The 25,800-nt window shown below is 43.1% G+C and overlaps 1 protein-coding gene across 5 annotated transcripts in view; it reads left to right on the plus strand.

Annotated features, from left to right (window-relative positions):
- The first annotated feature begins 822 nt into the window (after window positions 1-822).
- The window catches only part of GALNT18 (polypeptide N-acetylgalactosaminyltransferase 18), a 512,574-nt gene continuing 487,596 nt past the window's right edge, over window positions 823-25,800 (plus strand). For all 5 annotated transcript variants that reach the window (XM_072619429.1, XM_072619432.1, XM_072619433.1 and 2 more), the window contains exon 1: window positions 823-1,181. In XM_072619429.1, the coding sequence (XP_072475530.1) occupies window positions 947-1,181 (235 nt within the window). In that variant the 5' untranslated portion in view covers window positions 823-946. The remainder of the gene's footprint in view (window positions 1,182-25,800) is intronic.

Below are 25,800 nucleotides of genomic sequence, written 5' to 3' on the forward strand. Positions count from 1 at the left end.
GAGCCAAAGAGCTAGAGCTGAGCGAGACCCTTTAGGCCGGGGTTGGAGCAGAAAAGAGAACTCAGTGGACCTCCCCACTCCACCCCAACCCCCCAGTTCCCAGCCCTCGGGGCTTCTCTGCCAGGGTTCGGGGGCGGGGAGGAAAGCCTTCCCATCCAGTGGCTAACGAGGCGCTGGCTGGCACAGGGCCCGGCTTGGGGCGGGAGGAGAGGCCCCCCCTTCCCCTGGGGCGCGGGCCAGAGGGGAGTTGGGCTGGGGGCTGGGGAAGGGAGCCGAGCAGGTGGGGCGCCGTCCGGGACTCCGCCCCCTGCACGGTCCCCGTTGGTCCACGGCTGCACTTCCCCAGCCCCTCTCCCGAGCCGGAGCGCGATTGGCGGCAGCGCCTGTCGCTCGGAGGAGGCCGGGCAGTCCTGTTCTTCTGCTCGGCCCGCTGCAACCTCCACTGCCGCCGCCGCCACCTCCTCCTTCCTTCTAGCAGCGCGGGCTGGTCTGCCCAGAGAGCCGGCGCAGGGCGATGGGGAGCGGCGTGGCCAGGCGCCCGGGCAGCTGCAAAGTTTGCCACACTTGCGCGCTGCGGTGCCCGGCTGCTGGGCGCAGCTGAGCGGCTGCTGGAGGAGCTTCGGCTTCGTTTCTCCCATTTGTTTGCGGGTCTTCTAGTAAATAGAGCTATTAGCCTGGCCGGCGGCGGCAGCAGGAGCAACAAACTTGGGACTGTGCAGCGAAGATCCCGCGCGAGGGCTCCGGGCCCTGAGCTGGAAGCCCAGGCTTTGCCTTCTGAAGCCACGGACCTTAGAGCCTGGCAGTCAGCACCGCGCCATCCCGCCGGTTCCAGATCGCGGAATCCTTTGGAGCGTGTGGCTGGGTGTGGGGACCAGCAGGGATTGGGGGCAGTCCAGCGGCCTGGGGGAGCGTGGGGAGCTCCCCCTCTCTATGGAGGGAGCGCAGGATGGTGTGCACCAGGAAGACCAAAACTTTGGTGTCCACCTGCGTGATCCTGAGCGGCATGACCAACATCATCTGCCTGCTTTACGTGGGCTGGGTCACCAACTATATCGCCAGCGTCTACGTGCGGGTGCAGGAGCCAGTGCCCGACAAGAAGCTGGAAGAGGACAAAGGCGACACGCTCAGGATCATCGAGCGTCTGGACCACCTGGAGAATGTCATCAAGCAGCACATTCAAGGTACGCCTAGCCCTTTCGCCTCCGAGGTTTCCTTGGGAAACTTTGCAGGACCGACCGGTTGGTGGTGATGGTGGGGTGTGTGTGAGTGTGTATGTGTGTGTGTGTGTATGTGTATTGTGATAAAAGAGGAGGATGAAAGAGGTGAGGGCGGAGGCGGAACACTTGTTTCTATGTGGACGTACATGTAACCTCGGCCGGCGTCGGTGTGGCTAGTCAACGATAACAATAGTCTGTAAGAGCACACATGAAAGTGTGCGCGCATGTGGAGGGTGGCTGCATGGGAGACTTTACCTGTGACCAACCTGCAGATGCTATCTGTGTATACACATGTACACGCAGGGAGTATTCACTCGTGCCTGAGGCGGGCTATGTGTGTGTGAGAGAGAGACACACACACACAGAAAGAGAAATAGAGACAGAAACAGAGAGACTCATTCACACACATCGATACATGTGCACACCCTCCCTAACCGGCAAAGGAGTGACCAGCACGTAGTCACACAAAAATTAGACACGTGCTGGCTCTCTCTCTCTCTCTCTCTCTCTCTCTCTCTCTCTCTCTCATACACACACACACACACACACACACACACACACACACACACACACACACACACACACTCTTATTCCCTGCTGCCTGGGGTAGGGAAACAGGGGCTGGGCCCTAGCAGACCTTGCGCCCCTCTTTCCCTGCACCCCCACCCCTCAGAGAGCGCGGTGAGGGGGGTTGGGGGCGGGGTGTAGGAACCGGTCCGGGAAAGAACGAAGAAAGGAGGCAGCGCGGCGGTTCGGTCTTCCCTGCTCTCCTTTCGGGGCTAGTAGCTGGACAGCTGGAAGGAGCGTGGAAGCAGGGAATCCCCCAGCCTGCGACCCTGAGGGAGGGGCCTCGCAAACTGCCCCTCCCCTTGCCTAACCCCTTCTTTGCTCCTCAACTCCCCAGCCTCTGCCCCCCGTTTCCGTCACTCGTGAATACTGATCACCCGAGTTCTCTCGAGGCGGGCGCAGGTGATGGAAATCGGAGTCCCTGGGAGCTTGGGGCCCTGGGCATAGTCATGGGCTTGCAACTAGGTTGGCAGCCCTGGAGTTGGAGCTAGTGCTGGAGCTGGACCCTATAACTCAGAGATCGGGAGGCGCCAAGCTAGGAAGAGCACCCGGGATCCTGACCGGAGTTGAGGGGGGAAGGGGGTCCTGAGGACCTAGAATCGAGTGTGTCTGCTTTCTTGCGCCTCCATGCCTGAATGTGCCCATGTCTATGTCTATGTGTGTATGTGTGTGCGTGCGTGCGTGCGCGCGCCTGCCTGTGTGTGCCTGTGTGTGTCGAGGGGAGGCTTAAAGCATCCCTTTTCCCTAGCATTCCTGATGCGTGCTAGGCGGTGTCAGCTCTTCGTTCCGGCTACTGGCTTGAAGGCAGGAGGATATTCTTCTTCGAGTGTGGTTTTTTTTTTTTTTTTTTTGGCCAGGAGCTCGCTCGAAGCTGCTTATGCCGCCCAGGGTGGGGTGATAGCCTTTGGAGCACTCCCTGCCCCCTGCCCGACAGGCCCATAGCTGAGGACGCTCCCTCCCCTCCCCCCACCCCCAGGAGAGACGAGGAGGTGGGACACTGTACCCTGCTTCTCCTCACCTCAACAAGTCACTGTGGTTCGGGGAGTGCTTGAATTTTACATTCAATCCATCTGACAACACAGGGCTCACTGGCTATCCCCACTCCCAGACTGAGTTAGATCTGTCTTCTACCCGGCAGTCCCTGTGGTTGGAAAGGGGGGCCAGGATTTCTCTCTTTGGAAGGGAGCTTTCCACTTCAGTGTCATCCCCAGGCCACATCCTGACACAGGCTGTTCAGTAGTCAGAAAAAGTGTAACTCTCTTTTGCTGGACAGATCTGTTAAAAACAACTGGCCTCAGTGTGCAGATCTCCATAGCACACCTGCCTTCTGTCCATTAACCAGGCCACCATAGGAGCCTTTTCTGCCTATCAGAAGCTTGTTGCTCCTAGGTCTAACTTGGACTTTGTCATCAGGTGCATCTGGTTTTCAAAAGTTACTCCACAGTAGAAATGGAATTTTTGCCTCAGGGGCATTCAGAACTTTGTGAAATGAGGCTCACTAGTGGCCTGACATGAACATTTCAAGTCTGCTCCCAGAATCAGGGTTGATTTTTATTTATAGATGTTTTCAGTAGAAATAATAGGGGCATCAGACTGAACTGGGACCTTGGCTCCTGGATGGGAAAGCTAAGGCCAACCACAAAGGTATTTTCTTTTCAAGCTATAATAGAGGGAAAGGAGGCACAAAGAAAGCCTGAGTGAGGATTCACTGCTTAGGTTCAACAAGATGGTGATAATAATGGACGATGGAGAGAAGGAAGAGATGCTGAACTCTGTATTTTACTTTTCTTTGTTAAGGAGAATAGACTTGGACCAGAGAAGTTAGAACAAAATGATAAGTGAGGGACTGAAACCCCCTAATATGTAGGAATATAGTAGGAGATCACCTACCTGTTCTTATGAATTCACAGTCAAGGTACCTCTACCACTTTCTACCTTCATGCAAAGAAATCACCAAACCTCTCTGGACCTCAGTTTGTTCATCTCTAAGCCTCCTTCCAAAACGAAATCTATAACCTAAATCTAGGTTATAATGTTAATGGTTATAATGGTTATATATATATATATGTATATATATATATATATATGGTTATAATGTTATAAATCTGTAACATCCCAGGGTATCAAAATAACTAGAGGTTGGGATTGCTGAATTACTGCTTATTTGAAAGACCTTGGAGAATAAAAGAGGTGTGGCACAGGACTTAAGAAGGATGGCCATTTCAATTTTTAAAAAGGGGAAGAAAATGAAGTCTGGAGGCTACAGATCTGTGAACTTGTCTTAGATGATTGGCAAAATTCTAGTTTTTGTTATTAAAAGATTAGTTAGTGAAGGTCTAGAAAAGGAAGTAGCAACCACAACAAACCATGTGACCATCCGTCATGTTATTCTTGTGGAAAGGATGGAAAGATATGGGCCAGATGATAGTATAATTAGATGAATCCAGAACTATTTAGGGGACCAGATCCAAAGGGAGTCATTTATGTTCTAGTGCTCACTCCAAAGAATATCTTTAGTGGTGGGCTCCAGAGATTGCTGCTTCATCCTGTGCTATTTGCCTCTTTCCTCGATGACTTGGATAAAGGAATAGATAGCATGTTTATTAAGCTTCCAGATACACACAAGCAAAAAAGCCAATTAGTGTACAGAAAACACCCCAAAACAAAAACAACAGGCCTTACCAGAGTGATCTGATGAAGAAAAGGGACCCTGGAACATTCCGCACCATGAAAGGTGGTCTTGATCAAAGTCTAAGCCCAATGATGGAGCAAGAGTCAGAGCATCAGAACTGCTAAATAAAGTGAGTTGGGATTCTGGAAAAAGATCCTAGTGATACCTAGTTCCTTATCTCATGTATTTGAGGGCTCAAGGCTTCACCCTACATCCACCCCTTAAACTGCTGCCACCAATTATTGTTAACAGAATTTTAAATATAATCCTGGCCAAAATCAAACTCTGACCTGTGAATACCTGGAGCTACCCAGAGCAGGTCAGAGACAGGAGTGCTGGAAACAAGTTTAATTACTTTCAGAGTGAAGAATGCTCTCTATGCTGGAGTAGACACTGTTTATATACATATTTCCGTTTGGGACTTAGTGAAGACATGGTAATAGTCTTTAAGCATTTAAGAACTATTTATATTAAAGAGGGATTGAGCTTTTTCTGTTTGGCTTTGGATGTCAGAACCAGGAGTAATGAGTGAAGGCTGAGGAGAGGCAGATTTTGGCTTGATAGAAGGGGAAACTTCTCAACAATTCAAGCCATAAAAATAGGTGGGATATACTACCTTGGGAGGTGGTAGGTTGGCATTCCATGCACTTCTTCAACCAAAAACAGCTTGGGAACATTGTACGAGAAATTCTTGGTCAGGTATGAGCCAGATTCGGTGGCCTCAGAGGTTCCATTCAGCTCCAAGTTTGAAAGTCTATGATTCTATGATGTCCCATACGTTTCCCTTTGGTCAGAAAAGAGGCAGGCAGAGTACAATACAAAAATTCTTCGAGAGCCAGATATGCAGTTATAGCTGTGAGCCATTTGGCGAATGTGCTGTTAAAATAGAGTAGGTATTGTGACCTTCTTTAAGAAAAACCCTGCAATTAGGCATTGTTCATAACAGAAAACCTGGGGGAGCCAACAAAGCAACAAGGCTTCACCTTTTAAAGACAGAGGTTTGAAAGGGCATACTGAATGTCCCTGAGCACATTAGAAAATAAATGTCTTAAAGGACTCGATGAACCAAACTTCAGGGATCAAGATTCTTTAGCTTAATTCATCAATCAATCAACAGATGCTAAAAGTTTGGTCTTGATTTAGGGAAGCCAATGGGTGGGACCTTGACCAAGTTGGCTGATAGAGCTTGTTGGCAGTGCTATTAGGTTATGTTGCTGAGTCAGGCTTATAATCATCCTCCAATTAATATTCATGTAGCCTCACAGCCTAGTTCGGTTTATCTAGAGCTCACTATGAGCTGGTCAGTGCTAGGTTCTGTGTATACAAAAAAACCCCAAAACAAAACAACAGCAAAGCAGAGTGATTCCAAGGGGCTTACATTCTAATGGGGGAGATTTATGTTCAGCATAATTGTAGGAGGTGGGGTGGAGGAATCAGGAAAGACTTCTTATAGAAGATGACGCTGGAACTGAGCTTTAAATAGAACTAGAACTCAAAGAGGCAAATGTATGGAGGGAGAGCATTGCTGGCATGGGACACAGAAACAGGAAATTTGGTTGGAGTTATAAGAAATATGTCCGGAAAGAAAAGTTGGAGCCAGATCGTGGAGTTCTTCAAAGGCCCAAGAGGCGTTGGTATTACTAAAGGTAATAATGGTCCATTGATGTTTATTGAATGGAAGAGCAGACATGTGCTTTAAGAATGCCAATATGGTACCTGAATAAACCAATTTGATCTTGATTCAAGGAAGCCAGTGGGTGAACTCTTGACCAACATGATTGATTGAGCTTGTTCTCAGCTCTATCAGTATACGCTACCAAGTTAGCATTATTTGTGGCTCATAATCATTCTTCAAATAATGTTCATGTACCCTCAGAGTATAGTTCAGCCTTCATCTTTTCCACCAAAGGGAAGCCATATTGGAAGATAAAAATCATAACATAATAACCATGCCAATTTAGAGCTGGATGTAACTATGCAGTCATTTTACAGATGGGGAAGCTGAGATCCAGAGATGTTACCAAGGAAATAAGTTTTAACAACATGTAAGTTTAAGGTTTACAAAAGACTTTATATACATTATTTCCTTTGAACCTCACAAAACCTCTGTGAAGTAAGTTTTAAAGATGTTATCATCTCCATTTTTCAGATAAGAAATTATCTGTGGTTAAAGGGAAGGTAGGCGGTACAGAAGAAAGAGCATTGAGTCTGGAGTCTGAAAGACTTGAGTTCAAAATCCAGCTTCAGATATTTAGTGGTTGTGTGACCCTGGGCAAGTCATTTCACCTGTGTTTGACTCAATTTCTTCTTCTGTACAATGGCGATGATAATAATAGCTCCTACTTCTCAGGGTTATGATGAGGATCAAATGAGATAATGATTGTCAAGTGCTTAGCATGATACCTGGCACATAGTTAACACTACATAAATGTTAGCTGCTACTACTACTACTACTACTACCACTACTACTACTACTACCACTACTACTACTACCACTACTACTACTACCACCACCACTACTACTACTACCACTACTACTACTACTACCACTACTACCACCACCACCACTACTACTACTACTACTACTACTACTACTACTACTACTACTACTACTACTACCACTACTACTACTACTATTCCTACTACATGACTTGCCCATGGTCACACAGCTAGGAGATTTTGGATGAAGGATTGGAACCTGTCCGATTCTGACACATTTAAGTCATAAGGCTCTGAAGGAGTAAAGTAGGAATTTGAACCAATATCTAAAGCTGCCTCTCTGAAATGTCACCATCACCATCCACGAATGTGAATGAATGGACCTTATAATTAGAAGTAGCTCTGGAGCTTGACTCACCCCAAGGTCTTCATTCAGTCAACAGTAAAAAGTATATTTTCCTCATGGGGGTTGCCCTAATATTTCATTTTAATTTGTTTTCTGCTTGAATGATTTAATTAGATGGTGTTTGGGAATCTCTAGGGAGTATAAATTGCAGATCTTAAACTTTTTTTCATGAAATGAATTGGAAATGAGGGGCTAACTTAAAAAAAATGTGCTTCTTACCTTGGTCATCTATGAACAAAAATAAGGGTGAATAAAACAGAAAGATGAACCCTTGTAAGCAGGGTATACTGATGAATTCAGAGGGGTGCCAAAGATAAGCTTGCATTTTGGAATGGGAATTTAGAAGTTGTAGAGTGCAATTGTATAACCAGTTCAGCAAGCATGTATTGTATCTATATGCTTTGTACCATGTTAGATGCTGGAAACAAAAATAGAAAAGTCAACGACCCTGCCTTCAGGGAGTTTACATACTCCCTGAGGTAGTTTTGAGAAAAATCAAGAGTTATTCTTGACAGGTATTTTAAACAGATACTTTTAATGAACATAACAATAGACTTTTAATAACAAATATCTTAGGGGAATAGTCAAGATCACACTTTTTTTTTGAGGAGATGGAGTGGGAGACTTTGAGAAACAAGAAATTAAACATCTGCAAAAGAAATTGAATTATTGGTTGGGTTACTTTCAAGCACGTTTTTTTGAATATTGTAATTAATAGTGTGTTAGAGTATCTGATTGATTTCCAAATCCATTATCCTCCCTTATTGAATCTAGTTCATTCCAACAATAGGAAGAATGTATTATTAACAATTTTCATTTCACGAAAGTACATTAGACACATTATATGTACATTAATGTACATCTGATCAGTAATATCAAGTTGCTTACCAAGATAACAGACTGTATGTGGTGTAAAAATTGGTCCCTTAAAAAATTTAGGAAATGGTCATGTGTTATGTTTGAATCCTAGATTTGGAGTTGGAAGGAATCCCAGAGACCATCTAGTCTTATACTCTTTATTTTACTGATGAGGCTGAGATGGATGAGATGAATTGCCTGTGGTAGGAAGTGACAAAAATACTTGGTTTAAGTCTGTCATTCAGGAGATTAGTTTTTTCTTTCCTTGGTTAGCCTCAGTGACCATGTGGGTACCACTTAAAAGTGACCCTTTCCCCAGGCAATCACCAAGATGAATAAGAAGGCCTAACTTCTATCAGCTGCAAGAACATCTTAAAGATGAAGTATATAATGTTGGCTAAGTGCTTGGAGTTTATCGGAGCTGAGGATGTAATATAAATGTGAGCTGTTGTTATCCCTGTGAATGAACAGCAATTGCAGGTAAAATTGCATTAGTAACAATGGAGTTGATACTTGGAGACAGCACAGTAATAGAATTTAAGGTTGGATTGGGAAATTTATTAATAGACCAGGGCCATGTCTTGATGGAGGAGAAGTTGGGGGTAGCATGTAAGAAAAGGCAATCCAAAGATTTAAAAAGGAAAAAAAATCCTCAAGAAGTATGCTGCATTAACTAAATAAATTCGGCATTATTTTCTACTCACTTGACATAAATTGTTACTTGCTCTTGGTACGTAGGTTGGTGTAGATTCTCCAGGAGAATTGGAAATGGAGCATTTAAAAAAAATCCTCCAATTCTGACATTCTTATTTGAATAATAATAATAGCAGGCATTTATTTTGGTTCTTTAAAGTTTGCAGAGTGTTTCACATATCTTTTTTAAGCTTCAAAAGCCTAAGAGGTAGGTGCTACAAGTATTCTTATCCCCATTTCATAGATAGGAAACTGAGGTTTTTGCCCATGGCCCAGAACTAATAGTTGACGTACACCACTCCTCCTGATTTGACGTCCAGTACTCTGTCCACTAGATCATGTTTTGATCACTTGAGTAGAATATATGCTTCTTGTCATGAGATTATAGATTCAGCAGTGCATATTCTCTCTGTTACTTTCCAGTCATGTTTTTCACTTCTAGCTTCCACCTCTGACCCAGGACTCCAAACTCCCACCTTGGGGCCCTAGCCTTCTAACTTGTGAATGATCACAGAGATCCACAACTCTCTTCCCTTTTCTTTTTGCCATGTGCTTGGGGCTTTTTCCTCTTTAAGACCTTTTCCATCTTCATTTTTCTAGATTAAAAAAAAAATAGATTAGAGTGCCCCCAGGCAGTACATTACACTTGCCTTTTGAGTTCCTAGTTTGCTCTCATCCTCTGACAGTGAACAAGCATATTAAGGGCCTAGCATGTGCCAGGTATCCCTGTTTCTGTTGCTTTTTGTGCTTCACCTTTGACTTAATTTCAGAATTTAGAAAGGAAGTTTCAGTCATTCACATTCATCAAGAATTACTACCTTCCTACTATTCTGAGGGATCCTCAGAAGCTCCGGAGCCCAACGCCCTCATTTTACAGACAAAGAAACCAAGGCCCTGTAGTTTTCTACTTTCCCAAGACCATAGAAGTAGTAGTTGTTGGAGGTGGGATTTGAACCCAAGCCTTCTGTCTGTAGAGCTAGAACCCTTTCCACTGCCTCTTTTCTTCTGCCCCTTCACTTTTCTTTTCAGCCATTTGTTCAGGGTTGGTGTGCATGTAGGCACTCAGGCTTTCCCCCCCTTCTGTCAGAGCCTCTTAAGGTTTGGAGAAGGAGAAAGTACAGTTACAGAGGAAAGCTTTAATAGAATGATTTTGGTCACAAAACATCAGCAGCTGTTTATTTGCTCAAAACAGTAGGAGTCCATATTAATAGCCATGTGAGTTATGTGTGGGGAAGTGAAAAGTAAGCAAAAATCTTACCCTGGCCCCATAAATGGGGCTTTCTTCTTTTATTGAACGAATCTCTCTTCCAGTAGAGGCTGGTGACATTTCCTATTATCCTTGCAGAAGATCTGCCTTGATCTACACTACAGAAATCGTTTTTTCTTGCCTAGAACACAGCCCCCAAATGAAGGGGTTTTCAGGTTTCTCTTTATTGCTGTAATAAGGTTTTATATCTATGTGCTTCCTGTCTCAAAGGAACTCAATAGATGGTGTGAACTCTCTAGTTAATCTCTCTTATGTCCTCTTGATGGAGGGAGAACGCCTTAGAGGAATTCGCAGAGCATCTGCTGGGAGGAACTGAAGAATGGAGAGGCTGAACTGGACTGGAGGTGAGGGGAAACAAAATTCAGCAGGAAGTCCCAATACTCAGAGCTGTCCAGGAGGGAATGGGCTTTTAGTTGGGGGAGGGGGAGGAGTGTCACCTTTTCTCCTGAGGTTTTTGAGTGGAGGCTGCATGGCCCCTTGTTGCCAAAGTTATAGCAGAGATTCTTGGCCAGATAGTTTCTGAGCTTGGAGTGTCTGCGATCTTCTATCTTAGCCACTCTCCTTCAGTGTGTGTGTGTGTGTGTGTGTGTGTGTGTGTGTGTGTGTGTGTGTGTGTGTGTGTGTGTGTGTGTGACAGAGAGACAAGAGCCAGAGATGAGAGACAGAGAGAAACAGAAACAAAGACACACAGAGGTACAGAGAGACAGAGCTGCAGAGACAGAGACAAAAAGGTAGATACAAAAAGTGATAGAAATACAAAGACAGAGAGAGATGTAGAGACAGAGAAAGAAAGAGACAGACACAGAAAATAGTGGAGATACAGAGACAGAAATATGAGAGGCAAAGAAACAGATACGGAGACAGCAAGAGATGTAGAGTCAGAGAGAGATAGGGAGAAAGGAGAAACAGACACAGAGATAGAAAGAAATGCAGAGACCCATCAAGAGAAAGAGAGTAAAACAGACACAGGAAGTGATAGACATGGAGAGAGAGACAGAGAGAAATACAGAGACAGAGAAAGAGGTGGAAAGAGATGGAGAAGAGGGAGAAAGGGAGGAATAGGGAGAAGGAGAGGGAGAGGGAGAAGGAGAGGGAGAGGGAGAGGGAGAGAGAGAGAGAGAGAGAGAGAGAGAGAGAGAGAGAGAGAGAGAGAGAGAGAGAGAGAGAGAGAGAGAGAATGAGAATGGAGTTGGTGGTAGTGGTGGTAGTGCCTTGTTCGGAGGCCACCACTCAGATGGAATACTCTTCTTCCCAAGGCAGCCCATTCCATTTTTGGACAGCTCCAGGTGCTGGGAAGTTTTCCCTTGACATTTATCCTGAATTTGGCTCTTTGCCTCTTCTACCCACGACTCCTTGTTCTGCCCTTTGGTGACAAATGGAACAAGCCAAACCGTTCTTCCTCCAGATGCCTCTTCAAATACTTGAATACAGACTAAGTTCTGCAGGGATCCAGAAGAATTATGGGACCTATATCCTCACATCAGTTTGGCTAAGATATTGGATCACAGACTTAGTGGTGGACATACTGATAAATGGAACTCTATAAAATAATTGCTGAGTTCCTTGCCATCCCCCTCCTCTGCTTACATTGAATATAGTCATGGAATTAAAATTGATTCCATTAAAGAGGGGCATCCTTGTTGACTTTTGCTGTGAATGGGGAGAGGATGGAAGGACCCACAGAAATTATTGAAATGTATGATCTGGTCCCATAACTGAGGCTGGCTTCGAGAATGGGATAGAGATAAGGAAAGGGATTGAGCTTATGATATCTTCCCTGGTAAAGAGAACTTCATGGATCCTGGTAAGGATGAGGAAATTCCCTCTACCAAGACAAGATGGCATCTTTTCTGTACTTAGAGCTTTAGGCAGTTGCCTATAGCCTTGAGAGGGCAGATGACTTACCGCCTCAGTAAGTATCAGAAGCAGAACCTGAATCCAGGCCTCTTTAGTTCCAAGGTTATCTCTCTATCTCCTACTATATGGAGAACAGAATGGGATGGGAGAGGGCACATTTATAAGTCCAGTCAAGGGAAGTCAGTAAGCAATTTTTAAACACCTTCTATGTGCTAGGTACCCCACTAAGCACTGAATATTCAAAGAAAACAAAAAAAAACCCAAAGCAAAAACATGACAAAAATGGTCCCTGCCCTCAAGAAATTCTCACAGTCTAGTAAGGGTGATACCATGTAAACAACTATGTGCAAACAAGCTATAGGGAGGATACATGAAAAATTATTCATACAGAGAAGGCACACGCATGCAGGGGCTTTAGCTGAGACTTAAGGAATTCTGGGAGGCCAGGAGACATAGATGAGGAGGGAGAGAATTCCAGGCATGGGGGACAGCTAGTGAAAAAGAAGAGCTGAGTGATGGAGCTATCTTATAAAGCACTTAGCAGGTGCCAAACACTTTGCAGAATGTTGGGCAAGACTCCCCCTGCTCCCCAACGCTCACATTTTAGCTGTGAGAGAAAATACTTCTAGGAGGGTGTAGCTGCAAGGTCAGTGGAAAGGCCTTGTGGTGCTCATGATGCATTTTTGGGAAGGGGGAGGGAGATCCTGGTAGGGCTTAGCTCAATACGAATGGATGTGTGTATCAGGAGCCAAATCCAACCTGTGCTGATCATAAATTAAATTATAGAGATGACCAAACTAGAGTTAATGGGAATTTGTCAAATCCAATCACCAGTCTCTAGATTAGACAATCTGTCTGCTTAGCAAAGTTCTCTCCTTATTTCATGCCGTCATGAAACACCCAAATGCCTGCCTTTCCTTTTGTCCTAAAAATATTTACCTTCACAAACTCACTTAATGCAGCTGCTCGAGCCACTGGACAATTCCAAGAATGTGGCTTTGTTTGCAGGAGACAGTGCTATGGGCAGTACTTTGAAGGCTCCTCATTATCCTGTCGGAAGGCTCTACTGAGTAGAACTGCTTTCTCCAGATGCCTACCCAAAGGCCGTTCAAGGTTTCCCCCAGTTTTTAGCTGACAGTGTGAAAGAACAGAGCTAGGCATTTCTTCTCGCTTGACTTTGGATTATCTTTCTTCTAGGGTGAATTTGATTTAAATCAAATTGATTTAAGTCATAATTTCAATCACAGTCAGGAAGATGCGATTTAAATCACTTGTCAGGAAGACTCAGTTTAATCTTTTTTTTCCCTTCCCCCTACAAAAAGTGCCTTCTTGATGTTCAATATAACTTTAACAGCATACATTCTTCACAGCTCATAGATGGAGGTTGTTTCATTTTTAGAAAATGCATACTATATACATTTTAAAGCAGTGACTTATTTTGATGTGTTTTTCTTCCACACGAAAAAATTTGCAGCCACATCCAGAAGCTGAATGATAATTGTGATAGTCTAAAAATCCTCTTGGGTTTTTGGGGCCTATCCCATTGCCTGTGTTCTAGGCATGCCCCATTCTCTTGCTTTGTTCTGAAAACTTCCATAACCTTTGTTAATATAGCTGTGGCTTCAGCCAGTTAGTCCCTGCCATATCCCTTTTTGGAAAACCAGTTGGATATGTCTGAATGAGAACCAATTCCTCCTAGTATTAATCAATAGGCATTTATTAAGCACCTACTATGTACCCCACATTGTTCTAAAATCCAATATCATTGAGCTACCTTGATGAGAAGATAGTGAGGGACGCTGGCCTTTCACCTCTTGACTAGAGGAGTGACATTTATATGGGGCTTGATGGTTTCTAGAGACATACATATATTTAGCTGAATGATTAGCTTGCAGGACAGGGACTGTTTTGTTTTTATATTTGTATCTCCAGTGACTAACAAGGACCTGGAGCACAGTAGGTACTTAATAGATTTTTGTTTATTGATTTATTGGCAGCTCATGCCCTTCTTCTTGCTGTGGTATGAAGACAATACCTACTTATCCCCTCTGGCAACTGAGAACCCCAATTGTCTTTGTCCAGAATCCCTCTTGTTTTACCCCTGGCCTCTAGGTGTCACATATATTTAGAATTTTTTCTTCAATAGGAAATTATTGTTACTTTTGTCGTTGTTCAGTTGTGTTTGACTCTTCATGACCTCCTTTGGGGTTTTCTTGGCAGAGATACTGGAGTGGTTTGTCATTTCCTTCTCCTGCTCATGAGGCAAATGGGGTTAAGTGACTAGTCCAGGGTCACACTGCTAGTAAATGTCTGAGGCCAGATTTGAACTCAGGAAAGTGAGTCTTGCTGACTCTAGCCCCAACACTCTATGCGTGATGATGCCATCTAGTTGCTCAAGTCTCCGTATTCACAAATTTGCAAAAATTTTTATTTTTATATTCTAGACAACATGAACAACCAAATATATAGCTAAGTCAATCATTGCTTCTCTTCTTGTTTATGTATTTGCTCAGGAAAAATATAAGTTTACTTCATTGGAAAGTTCTTAAATGAGATCTCAGTATAAAATAAATTAGCTTGAAGACAAAATTTCTTTGCTGTTTTACCATTATATTCTGATGAATACAGGTACTTACGTGATGACCATTAGTTTACTGTTGTAACTTTGAAGCACATTAGAATAGGTTATCCTTAGCTTTGAAGTTGATTAAAATTGTCATGAAGGAGGGTGTTGTGGGTTGCTGAACTCATAACTAATTCTTTTCTAGCAGTTAACCATAGATTCTGGTGTATGGGATTGAGAATATTGACAAAAATATCTAGAGATAGCGACATGAGCATATTGTCTCAAATATATACATAGATAATTAGAATTTGTATTCTTCTTCTGGGGTAATATTTTTGAGTTTTAAAAACTTAAATAAAATGATGTCCACTTAAGTTTTAGTTTTTAAAGCAGCTTTTAAAGACTTCAAATTCAATTTGAAGTTTTAAAAATCCTCATTCATAGAAACTTTTTAAAAGCTTATCTTGTTTTATACAAAGGATATGTTGCTTACAAAATTAACTGTAGCCTGTTGATGCTTGAGATCACCTTGTCCTACTCTTTGATTTTACAGACAGGAAACTGAGTCTCAGAAATCAGACAAGATGCAACTGATCCGTGGCATTGCAAGGTCTAGTACCCTGGACTTCCAGGTAGTTGAGTTTCTATGACACTACACTGCCTCTCAGTTATATCCTAAAAGTTATGTCATAATTACAGAGTGTCCCAGAAGGTGCTATGGTTGAAAAAAAAGAGCTTATAAAAACCTACTTCCAGAAGCCTGGCAGAGAATTTAAGAAGTCTTTATGCAGACACTAAATTTTTATTGGTTTATAACATTTACATAGGGCCTTCTCATGTCTCGGACACCACCCAGAGTCGGATGCATGCAGAGTCATGCCCCACAAACTCAGGGCATGCTTGCTCACTCATTGCCAACCATATCAGTATAAAATCATTCACTCAGCTACCCCATGCACTTGAATTCTATCATCTCAGTGGAGTTAGGCATACAGTCACCTACCCATCATGCTCTGTCTTAGACCATAATCTTAGACTATCCCCACCTCACCCTATTCTCTTGTGAGTATTATACCTTCCATCTTCAGGCCACCATCTCCACTTCCTTGCTTTTCTTGCTCCAGCATACTGTGTGGTTAGAGGGGCTGTAACAGGTGGGGACTGGGAGAGATCATTCGGAGAAAGAGGGTTACAAGTGATCTGGCTTCACTTACCCTTTGGTAAAAATCAAGGATGCTGTTACTGCTGGTTTTAATGACTTCTGAAACTTTCAACCTTGCCTGTGTTAGATTTGACCTCTGTCCATTTTTCTATTGCTACTAGTAGTAAAAACTCTCAAAAACGTGCCAATTTTTTTCTAGGTTTATTTGGCAGAACAGGAAGTTAGGGAGAGATCAGAAAACAGTGGGTCTGCACAGTGAGCCTGGGAAGGGAGGAACCCAAGTGGCAAGAATGGATGGTGGTGGGGAATGAATGGTGATGGAGAATGGATGGTGATGAATGGATAGTAGTAGGGGAGAGTGGATAGTGGTGGAGAATGAATGGTGATGGAGAGTTGATGGTAATGGAGAATGGATGGTGATGGAGAGTTGATGGTAATGGAGAATAGATGGTGATAAATGGATGGTGGTGGAGAATAGATGGTGATGAATGGATGGTAGTGGTGGAGGGTGGGTGGTGGTGGAGAATGAATGGTGGCAGCAAAATAGGGAAGCAAGTGGGCCAAATCCTGGAAGTGATAGAAGACTCAATTAATCAATCAATGATCATCTATTAAGGGCCCACTATATGTCAGGAATCATGGTAGGCACCAGGGATATAAAGACAAAAATTAAAGAATCTCTGCCCTTAAGGTATATCCTATCAGGGGAGATAACATGCACAAAAAAAAATGTGTATGGAATAAATACATATTCCAGATAAGGTAGTTTAGGTCGGAGGTCACTGGCAGTTGTGGGATATCAGGATGCACAGATGGGGCATGAACTGAGTCTTAATGGGAACAAGGGGCTCTGTGAGGAGAAAGGAATATGATTCCAGTCATGGAGGATGGTCAGCATAGAGGTACAAAGGTAGGAGATGGATTGTCAAGTGTGAGGCAAGATAGTGACTTGATGGGCTGCTCCCCTTCCCAGTGGAAATGACCCTGGTAGAGCATGAACCAGCAGGATCTTTCTCTCTCTCTAAACCTTCTTCCTCTCCCAAACCACACACAAACTTGGAGGCTGATTTAGGGAAGCAGCGTCTTATGGTGGAAATTACGCTGGTGTCAGAGTTAGAGGAGATAGGTTCAAAGCCTGCCTCTGATACCTTGGACAAGTCATTTAATCTACTTGGGCCTCAGTTTCCTCATTTGTAAAACAAAGGAATTGGAGGAGAGGACGTCTAAGGTTATTTGTAGCTCTGTGGCTATGGTCCCTCTTCTGAAGATCGCTACCTGTGTAACCCTGGGCAACCAAGCTCAATTTCACAATCAGTGTATGGTGGGGTTAGACTAGAAGGCTTCTGAGGTCCCTTCCGGCTTTGTTTTTGACTTTACAATCCCATTTCTGGTCATTCAGTTTAGGACTGTGTTTGTTCCAGGCACTAAGAATGAGAGTTAGTTTCTGTGACAGTCTGGATTTCTTTTCTTAACACTCTGAGATGCATCTTTGATAACTGGGAGCCATGGTGACTTTTTGGAAGGCAGTAAATTGACCTGTAGGGTAGAGTATGGGGGTATTTACTTGAAAGGAATCATTTGCTCTTTAGAGAAGAAGGGACTAGGGCTCACATAGATGAAAGGGTTTGCCCAAGGTCACCCTGGTGGTAAATAGCCAAAACAAGATTTAACTCTTGTTCCTCTGACTCCAAATCTGACACCCCCACCATCCCCCATACCATTCTGTGGCTCAAGTAGTTTTGACAAGGTAGTCTGGGTTCAGATCACACTTAAGCTTGGATTTCAGAGACTGTTGGCTCTGCTTTCCTATCCTTTGCCATTTACAGTTTTGTAGTCAAATAAACATATTCCAAGAGTCTGAATATTTTCCCACTATAGTACCCTGATGTTTTGACTTCTGGTGCCTCACAGTTTATGTTGCTCTTTCTAGTCTTAGCAAAGAAAAACAAATGCTGAAACCCTTTGGGGAGGGCTGGTGGTGCTTAAAATGTGGCCTTTTCTACACTGATACTGCCCTCTCCCTTTCCTCTCAAATTCCCATATTGCAACTGGATGGGAAAAGTCTGAAGCTCTAAGGGGTTGGGGGGAGAATGACGGTAGTTTCATCTTAATAAAGCTGTCGCTTGTGGTAACCCTCAAACCAAAGTAATTTTATATGTACAGAAGGGAAAAGAAGAGGCAGGGAAAGAATGAAATTAGGAGGCATCCAGCTAAATGTGGAGCTTCTCTTTCTTGAAGGAGCATAGAGTTGAACTCATCTTTGATTTAGGCCTGTAGCACAAAAGGAAGAGATAAAGCATAATTTATTTTCTAAGAGGAGATAAGAAATTTCCACTCTTCCCTGACATCCCTATGGAGTGTTCCATTGGCTGGAATGGTAGATCACTCATGTCTCTGGGGATGGCAAAAGAAAGTCCCTGTTCTTTTCAGGACGTCTCACTGCTTCCTCCAGTTCCAATTTGTCCTATCAGACTTGGGAGGACACTGGTGGGAGAATGTACAGGAAGTTGTTTTCTCAGTGCAGGAATAGTCTCAGATTAGTTACATAGTCAGAAATCCAATTTCTTGCCTTCTAAACAGGCTTGACCTAAATTCTTTCCCAGTAGTAGACATCAGAGGCAGAATGGTGGAATAGACAGAGAGTTTACCTCCCTGTCAGGAAGTCCTGGGTTCAGGCCTCATCTATGACATATACTAGGTGAGTTATTTAAACGTCTCAGTGGTCCAGACAATACTCTAAGACTAAGTCAGAGAATAATTTCTTGTCTGCAGAGATAGAGTTTCCACATTGAGAGCTCCTTACATTGATACAATCACAGGTCCAGGGAAGAAAGGAAAGAGAGAGAGAGAGAGAGAGACAGAGAGAGAGAAAGAGAGAGAGAGAGAGAGAGAGAGAGAGAGAGAGAGAGAGAGAGAGAGAGAGAGAGAGACAGAGAGACAGAGAGACAGAGAGAGACAGAGACAGAGAGAGACAGAGACAGAGAGAGACAGAGAGAGACAGAGACAGAGAGAGACAGAGACAGAGAGAGAGACAGAGAGAGAAACAGAGAGAGACAGAGAGAGAAACAGAGACAGAGAGACACAGACAGAGAGAGAAACAGAGACAGAGAGACAGAGAGAGACAGAGACAGAGACAGAGACAGACAGAGAGACAGAGACAGAGAGAGAGACAGAGACAGAGAGACAGACACAGAGGGAGAGAGAGATTATTTAATCTCCAATTTGTAGCCAAGAGGGAATCCCTTTAGCAGCATCTCTAACAAATGGTCCTCCAGCATCCACTTGAAAACCCCAGTGAGGGAGGACACCCTATCCCCATTCCCTAAGGCACCTTATTCTACTTCCAGATGCCATTAATTGTCAAAAAATTCTTTCTTGCATTGAGTTGAAATCTGCTTTTGGTCAGCCACCAATTTTTATAGCAGTTAATTCTGCCCTTTGAGGCTCAGAAGACCATGTCTGATTCCTCTTCTATGTGACAACCATATGGAAAGAACAGCATTACTGTACCCAGAGGATCTGGGTTCAAATCTCAGCTCTGATGCTTACTGCTGGTATGACTCTCACCTCTCTAGGTCTTAGTTTCCTCAACTGTAAAAAGAGGGAGTTTGTAGGGTTGGCCTCTGACATCCCTTCTAGATCTACAATCTCATGGTTTTAAATTAGTGCTTCCATCTCTCCCCTCAACAATATTTTCTTTTCTCGAGGCTAAGCAACCCCATTTTCCTTAGTTCTCCCCATCCAGGCTGGCCTTCTCTGGATGTAGTGCTGTTTACTAATATTTTTCCTGAAGTGTGGTGACTCCACAAAATGGTGTTGTCATTTTTCAGTCATGTCTGACTCTCCATGACCCCATTTGGGGGTTTTCTTGGCCAAGGTAATTGAGTTGTTTGCCAGTTCCTTGACAGTGCATTTTACAGATGAGGAAACTGAGGCAATCAGGGTGAAGTGACTTGCCTAGGGTCACACAGCAAGTAAGTGTCTGAGGCTGGATTTGAACTCATGAAAGTGAGTCTTCCCGATTCCAAGACCAATGGTCTATTCTCTGTGCCACCTAGCTGCCCTACTGAACAAAACACTCTAGATTTATTCTGAGTAAAAGAGAGTAAAATGCGACTGTCACCTGAGCTCCTTAAGGATAGAGACCACATTTTTGCCTTTATTTTTATCCCTAGCACTTAGTACAGTGCCTGACACAGAGTAAGCACTTAATAAATGCTTGTTGATTGATTGATTACTTAAACACCATACTTCTATTAACGAGGCTTAAAAGCAAGTTATATATTGGGGCTGCCATGCCATCCATGCTCCTGATTTATATTGAATTTACAATCCACAGAAGCTTCCCAATCTTTTTTCACATGAATTATTGTCTGTCTCTGCCTTCTCTATTCTGTATTTGTGTAGATTATTGTTTGAACCCTAGCATTGGACTTTACATTTATTTCAACATAATTTCATGTTTTTGGAGTCACGCTATTATTCTATGTATACATATACATATGTACACACACATGTACACACACATATGTATATATGTACACACATATGTATTTGGATCTGCTTCCCAGCTTTTGTATCAGCTACACATTTGATAAGTATGCCCTCTAGACGTTAAACTACCATTGAAAATCTTGATGAGCATAGCACCAAATCATTTGACTCTCATGGCATTTTCCTGGCTCCTTCCTGTCTGGACTATCCCTGCCCAGGTTCCTGACTTGTGTGTCCAGTATGAGAGATCTATTCTGGTTCCCCCATTATCACTAGTCATGTTCATAGGTATAGTGTCCCTTGTTTGTGTAGTCTTGAATTACTAAGACTTTTCTGATCATTTCTGATGGTTTCCATCTGAAAAGAGTCACTCCATCCTTGACAAGGAAAAAGGGAGGGTAGAAATGAGAAGAGAGCTGAAGGTGAACATTTCATATTAACATATCTATCTCATTCTCTTTCATCACAACAAGCAGATGGTTGCCTTACCTTTTGCCTGAAGCCTGGAGTAATATCTGATAGATTTTATTTTTCTTCTCATTTCAAGCAGGATGTGTAGCCCAGGGGCAGGAGGGCTGGTGCGAAAGACCTACAGATTGAAAAACTTATTGTAGGTGTCAGCAAGGTTGGGGGATTCAATTCCACAGTCACTGAGCCCTTGGGAGGATTGGGGCATGAATCTGTCCTTTTGGTTCTCTTAGGAATTAAGTTCTATTTGAGGCACCCATCTTATTAAAAAAAAGTAGTTACTGTGTTATTAGTCTTGTATTAGATAATGGGGGAGATACCCATTAGCCAAATACTCCAGTGGATGTACAGTGTCCTCAATTTGGGAGTTCCCTTTGACAAATCTCTTACAACTCATCTCTGCCTACCTTTGCAGGGCTACCCTTACCCATTTCTTTTCATCCATTCACCAGAAGGGATTTCTCCCCCTCCCCTGAATGCTAGAAGCCTTCCTCCTTCTTCCTGATTTTGGGAGAGTACTAGCAAAGTGTCAGCTGCTCACCTGCCATCCCTCACCCTCACTACATGATTGACTCACTTTCTCTTCCTATCATACATTTCCTGGATGACATCCTTTATACCCATTCATCTTTGAAGTTCCTCATTTGTTATATCTTAGAGTCTGTTTCCATCCTCTACATCCTTTGGTAGAGCTCTCTGTGTGACAATTCGGTTTAATTTCCTTAGAAACTCCTATATTTCTTGTTTCTTTGCCAAACAGCAACATTGGTAAAATGTTGGTAGTAAAAAAAATTTTCAGTGGAAGCATGGGGTCATCATAGGACATATGGTCCCTGATCTCAAGATGCTTTACTGGGGGATAAGGGACAGACATCAAAATTGTGTATTATAGTTAAGTGCATTAGAAAGAATTGGATAGAGTCTGAAGGCGGGAAGTAGTCATGAAGAAGGTGGCATTTCACTTAGACCTTGAAGGATGGATGGATTATTGACAAGTGAAAAATAGAGAGAAAGATAGTATAGGCAATGGATATAGTGTGAACCAAGGTACAAAGGCTGAATGTGGCAGGGAGTTTTTGAGAATCAACAAAACTATAAAGAAGAGGTCAATGTAATAGTGGTCTAGTGAGGGAGGCTGGGGGACAAACCAGAAAAGGCCCTGAATGTCTGGCTAAAGAGTTTGAGTTGAATTCATCAAACAGTCAGGAGCCATCAAAGGTTTTTGAGCCAGGGAGTGATATGATTTGAAGAGTGTTTTTAGGAAGATTAATCAGGTATCTCAGAAGGTCGAATGGGAGGCAGAGACGAGGTGAATATAGCACATACACTGATAAGAAAATTCAGAGTCTCTTTCATACAAGGTAATTTAAAAGTAAGAAAGTGCTAATAATTAGTAGGCATCAGAAACAGCCTCATGTAGGAGGTGGCACTCTGTGTCCCGAAGGAAGCTGGCAAAGATAAGTCTGGGACACAGGTTTTCTGACTCCTAGCTTGGGGTTCTTTCAGCATCAGGCCCATCTAAGAGTAACCTGGCATCCTGATAGGCCTAGATCTGCTATAATCTGTGGGTCTTTTCAGTGAGAGAGAGTATGTTAAGTACTGGATAGAGTTACTTAAAAATACACCCTTTGTTAGGTCATGAATATTCAGTTTGTACACAGTTCCATGCAATTAGACAGATGCATATTTACAGTGGACATTTGTGTTATGGTCCATGGCCCTGCTTACTTTGAGTGATGAGGGGCTGACAGGCCTATCAGTACACAGCCAGTGCCCCAGGGAAGCCTTCGAAAGGAGCCATGGCATTGTTAAGGCTTGGAAGATTTTGGGTTGTAAGCCTCCCAGAAAATGCTGTCGCCTTCATTTTCAAAGCTTTGACAATTCACACCCACCTGGGAAGCTTTTCACGGATCTGCTTCTAGGGAATACTGATATTTCCAATAAAGAAATTCCAGTCTCCTTGGGAGAAGAGATCCCTCCCTTTCTTTAATTGTAGAAAGGAGGTTATTTTACATAATCAAGTCCAAAGCCTGACCAGTCATTTTTCCTTTCTAGCAGCAATGCTGACAGTACACATGGTCATGGCTGTTGGTTTTCTTTTCTGGTGCTAAATTCTCATTAGCACTAATTTATTAATTGACCTTTGGAGGAGCCCAGCAATCAGGCTGCACTGAAGGATAGATGTGGGTAGCTCAGGATAGACCCTTTCACAAGACACAAGCAAACAGTTCCTTTTTTTACTTTTTTGGAAGGCTCAACCAAGCCAATCCCTGTAAAAAACATTCTTCCTGGGAGTCTTGCAACTTGTGTTGCAATAAAAATCTTAGGAAATGATTAATTATAAGAAATAACAGGATTTTGGAGGTGTTGGGTTCTGTGTTCTTCAGCCTCTATATTTTAGTCATTCATTCAGTTAAATGTGAGGATTGGAGGTGAAGGAGGGAGCAGATAGGTGGATTAGTCAGATCATAAGTGCTTTCAAAAACCCCCTTACATCACAGATCTATAGTGGGAAGGCAGCTCAGAGACCTTCCAACTTAAGTTCTTCCTTTCACAGGTGAGAAAACTGAGACTCAGGAAAGTTGTGTCCTGCTCAAGGCTGCACAGGCAGCAATGATCCGAGGTGGGGTTTGATTGAAGGCTGTCTATCTCCAGAGAAATTGTTCTACTCGCTCTGCTACACTGTCTCCCCTAAGACATGCCATAATCCTGGGGTCCTGTGGAGCAGTTTGAAAATCTATGACTGACTCTTGAGGTTTAAAAATCAGATTTTATTTGAAGTAAACAACTGCATTCTAATATTCCACGTTGTCATGTGGGACCCAACAGGAGGCTTGTTCTCTCCTCCTTGCTCATACCAGCACCCCTTCTCCTTGAGCAGCTTGTGTGTGGAGGGAAGTAGGAGGCTCCCACAGGCATCTAAAAGCTCATTTTGGAAATGTGCGTATTTAAATTATTCTCAAAAGCCAGCTAAGAGAATCGCTAAGGCTCTTTCCGCTTCTAATATTTTAGGGCTCTATGAGTCTACCATTCCTTAATAGATACAACCCTGGCATATTATAAACTCATAAAGTGCATCTGCAAGGGATGTTAGAGGTCAACTGACCTCAGAGCCAAGAATGGGTTCAAATCCCTTCTCTAATACACACTGGCTACTTGATCCTGGGCCAGCCACTGAGATGCTCAGGCAACACTCTGAGAACAGAATACCTGCTGATCTGGATTGGTCAAGAGTGTCCTTATTGGGAATTTCCTTTATCAATCAAATTACTGGTCCTCTCTCCTCATTCTTTTGCTGAAGAGAAAGTGGGGACAAAGAAAATGTGACTTTCCCAAGGTCACATAGCAATGGAATTCCCAGCTGATCTCTACATTAAAAAAGTCTATATTCATTGGTAACTCTTTATCCTCTTGGACTTTTCAGTGCTAAGCCAAACTTCAAGTTTGAAAATACTTTGTGTACATGGTGTGTTTATACCTGTGATTTCATTGATGTAGAGAACTCTTTGTGAGGAACCAATTGTTCTGCAATTTATAGACTCAGAGTTTGCCTGGGGCACTGAGAGGTCAGTTGACTTTCCCTAGGTCACATCAGTATGGATCAGAGTTGGATTTGAGCCCGCATCTTTGTGGCTCTTCAGTACCCTGTAAGCATTTCAGTAGAGCAATATTATTTTTAAATAAAGGGAGCACTTCTGTTGAGCCTTACCTCTTCTTTCCTGCCTGACAGAAAAAGCAATCTCTTTCTAATTTAATTCAACAAAATTTCATTTTTAAAACAAAATTACCTTGAATATATACAGGATATCACTTTGAGTGTTAAAGGTCAAAAGACAAAATGAAAAACAGTCCCGGCCTTCAAGAAACTTACAGTTTGCTGATGGAATACAAGATATGAACCCAAAAAAGTATTAATATGATAATTTGAGGTAGAGAAGAAGGGAGAAAGTATTGACAACAAAAGGAAATAGGAAATAAAATGGTCTTGAGCACATGTGGCAAATTCTGTGTGTATGTGTGTGTGCGTGTGTAAGATATGAAATTGTAATTCCTCTTGTGTAATAAAAATAGGCAGATATAGTGGACATGTGAGCACTTTGTCTGAGCCCCAGATACCTAGCTAGCATCCCTGGGGAGTTGTGGATGGTAGCGGGAAGGCCGGCCCACGTGTTATCCAGCAATCTAATTCCATTTCCTTTCAGGAACAGCATGTCAATATGTTTTTGTCTGCTGGACAATGTGTCGGAGATGTCTTTGATTTTTTTTTGTAACTCTGCATATAATTTCTTAGCATTTTTCTTCCAGGCATTGATTAAAGCTTTTCTACCTCCTTTAAAGTCATTAAGTAGAAAAACCATCTGCTGAAGACAGATTGACAATATTGCTGGTGCCTTACAGTGAAAAAGAGGCAAATTTTCTTTAACCATGCCGTAAAGGTTACTCTGAGTTGAGGTGAAATAGAAGTGGTGAATGTGAGGCCTTGTGGTTTCTAGATTGCAGTTGGGCTCAGAGATCAGAGGGTATCATCAGGGTGTTGTCCAAGGGCATTTGTACCACATGATATGGTATCTATGAGAGCAGAACCACTGGGCCAATGAGGCTGCATTTTAAGTTTCAGAATAAAACTTTTCAGTATGCCACATTACACATTTCCGTCATCTCTCCAGCTTAGAGTTCTCAACCATTGTCAGCATCCCAACAGTTGCATCCAAGTCCTCACCAAAGGTAGCACCCTGCCATTGTCATAATCTCCAGAAACTCATTTTTCTGCAGGATGAAATTAACTGGTAAACTCATGTCTCCTCAGTACACTCTATTATCCCTATACCCCCTCCCTTCCTCTAATTGGAGAGGGTGGGGGATAGACTTCTGGGACTTCTTCCCAGAAGTCCCTATCTTTTTACAGAAACATCTTGGAGGTGTAGATAGTAAGCAGGCTTCTGATCCTCCTCCATTTAAAGATGGCACCCAGGGAATTCTCATCATTTCCCACCTGGCTACTTCCCTAGACTTTATCATCTCTAGAAACTTAGCATTCTGCAACATGAAATCACCTCTGGAACTAACACTTCCTCAGATCATTGCCCACCCTGGCTGCAGGATTGCATCAAGCCCTGGCTCTGGGTAAACTCTCA

This window comes from Notamacropus eugenii, chromosome 6, assembly GCF_028372415.1.
Source record: "Notamacropus eugenii isolate mMacEug1 chromosome 6, mMacEug1.pri_v2, whole genome shotgun sequence".
NCBI classification, from domain to species: domain Eukaryota; kingdom Metazoa; phylum Chordata; class Mammalia; order Diprotodontia; family Macropodidae; genus Notamacropus; species Notamacropus eugenii.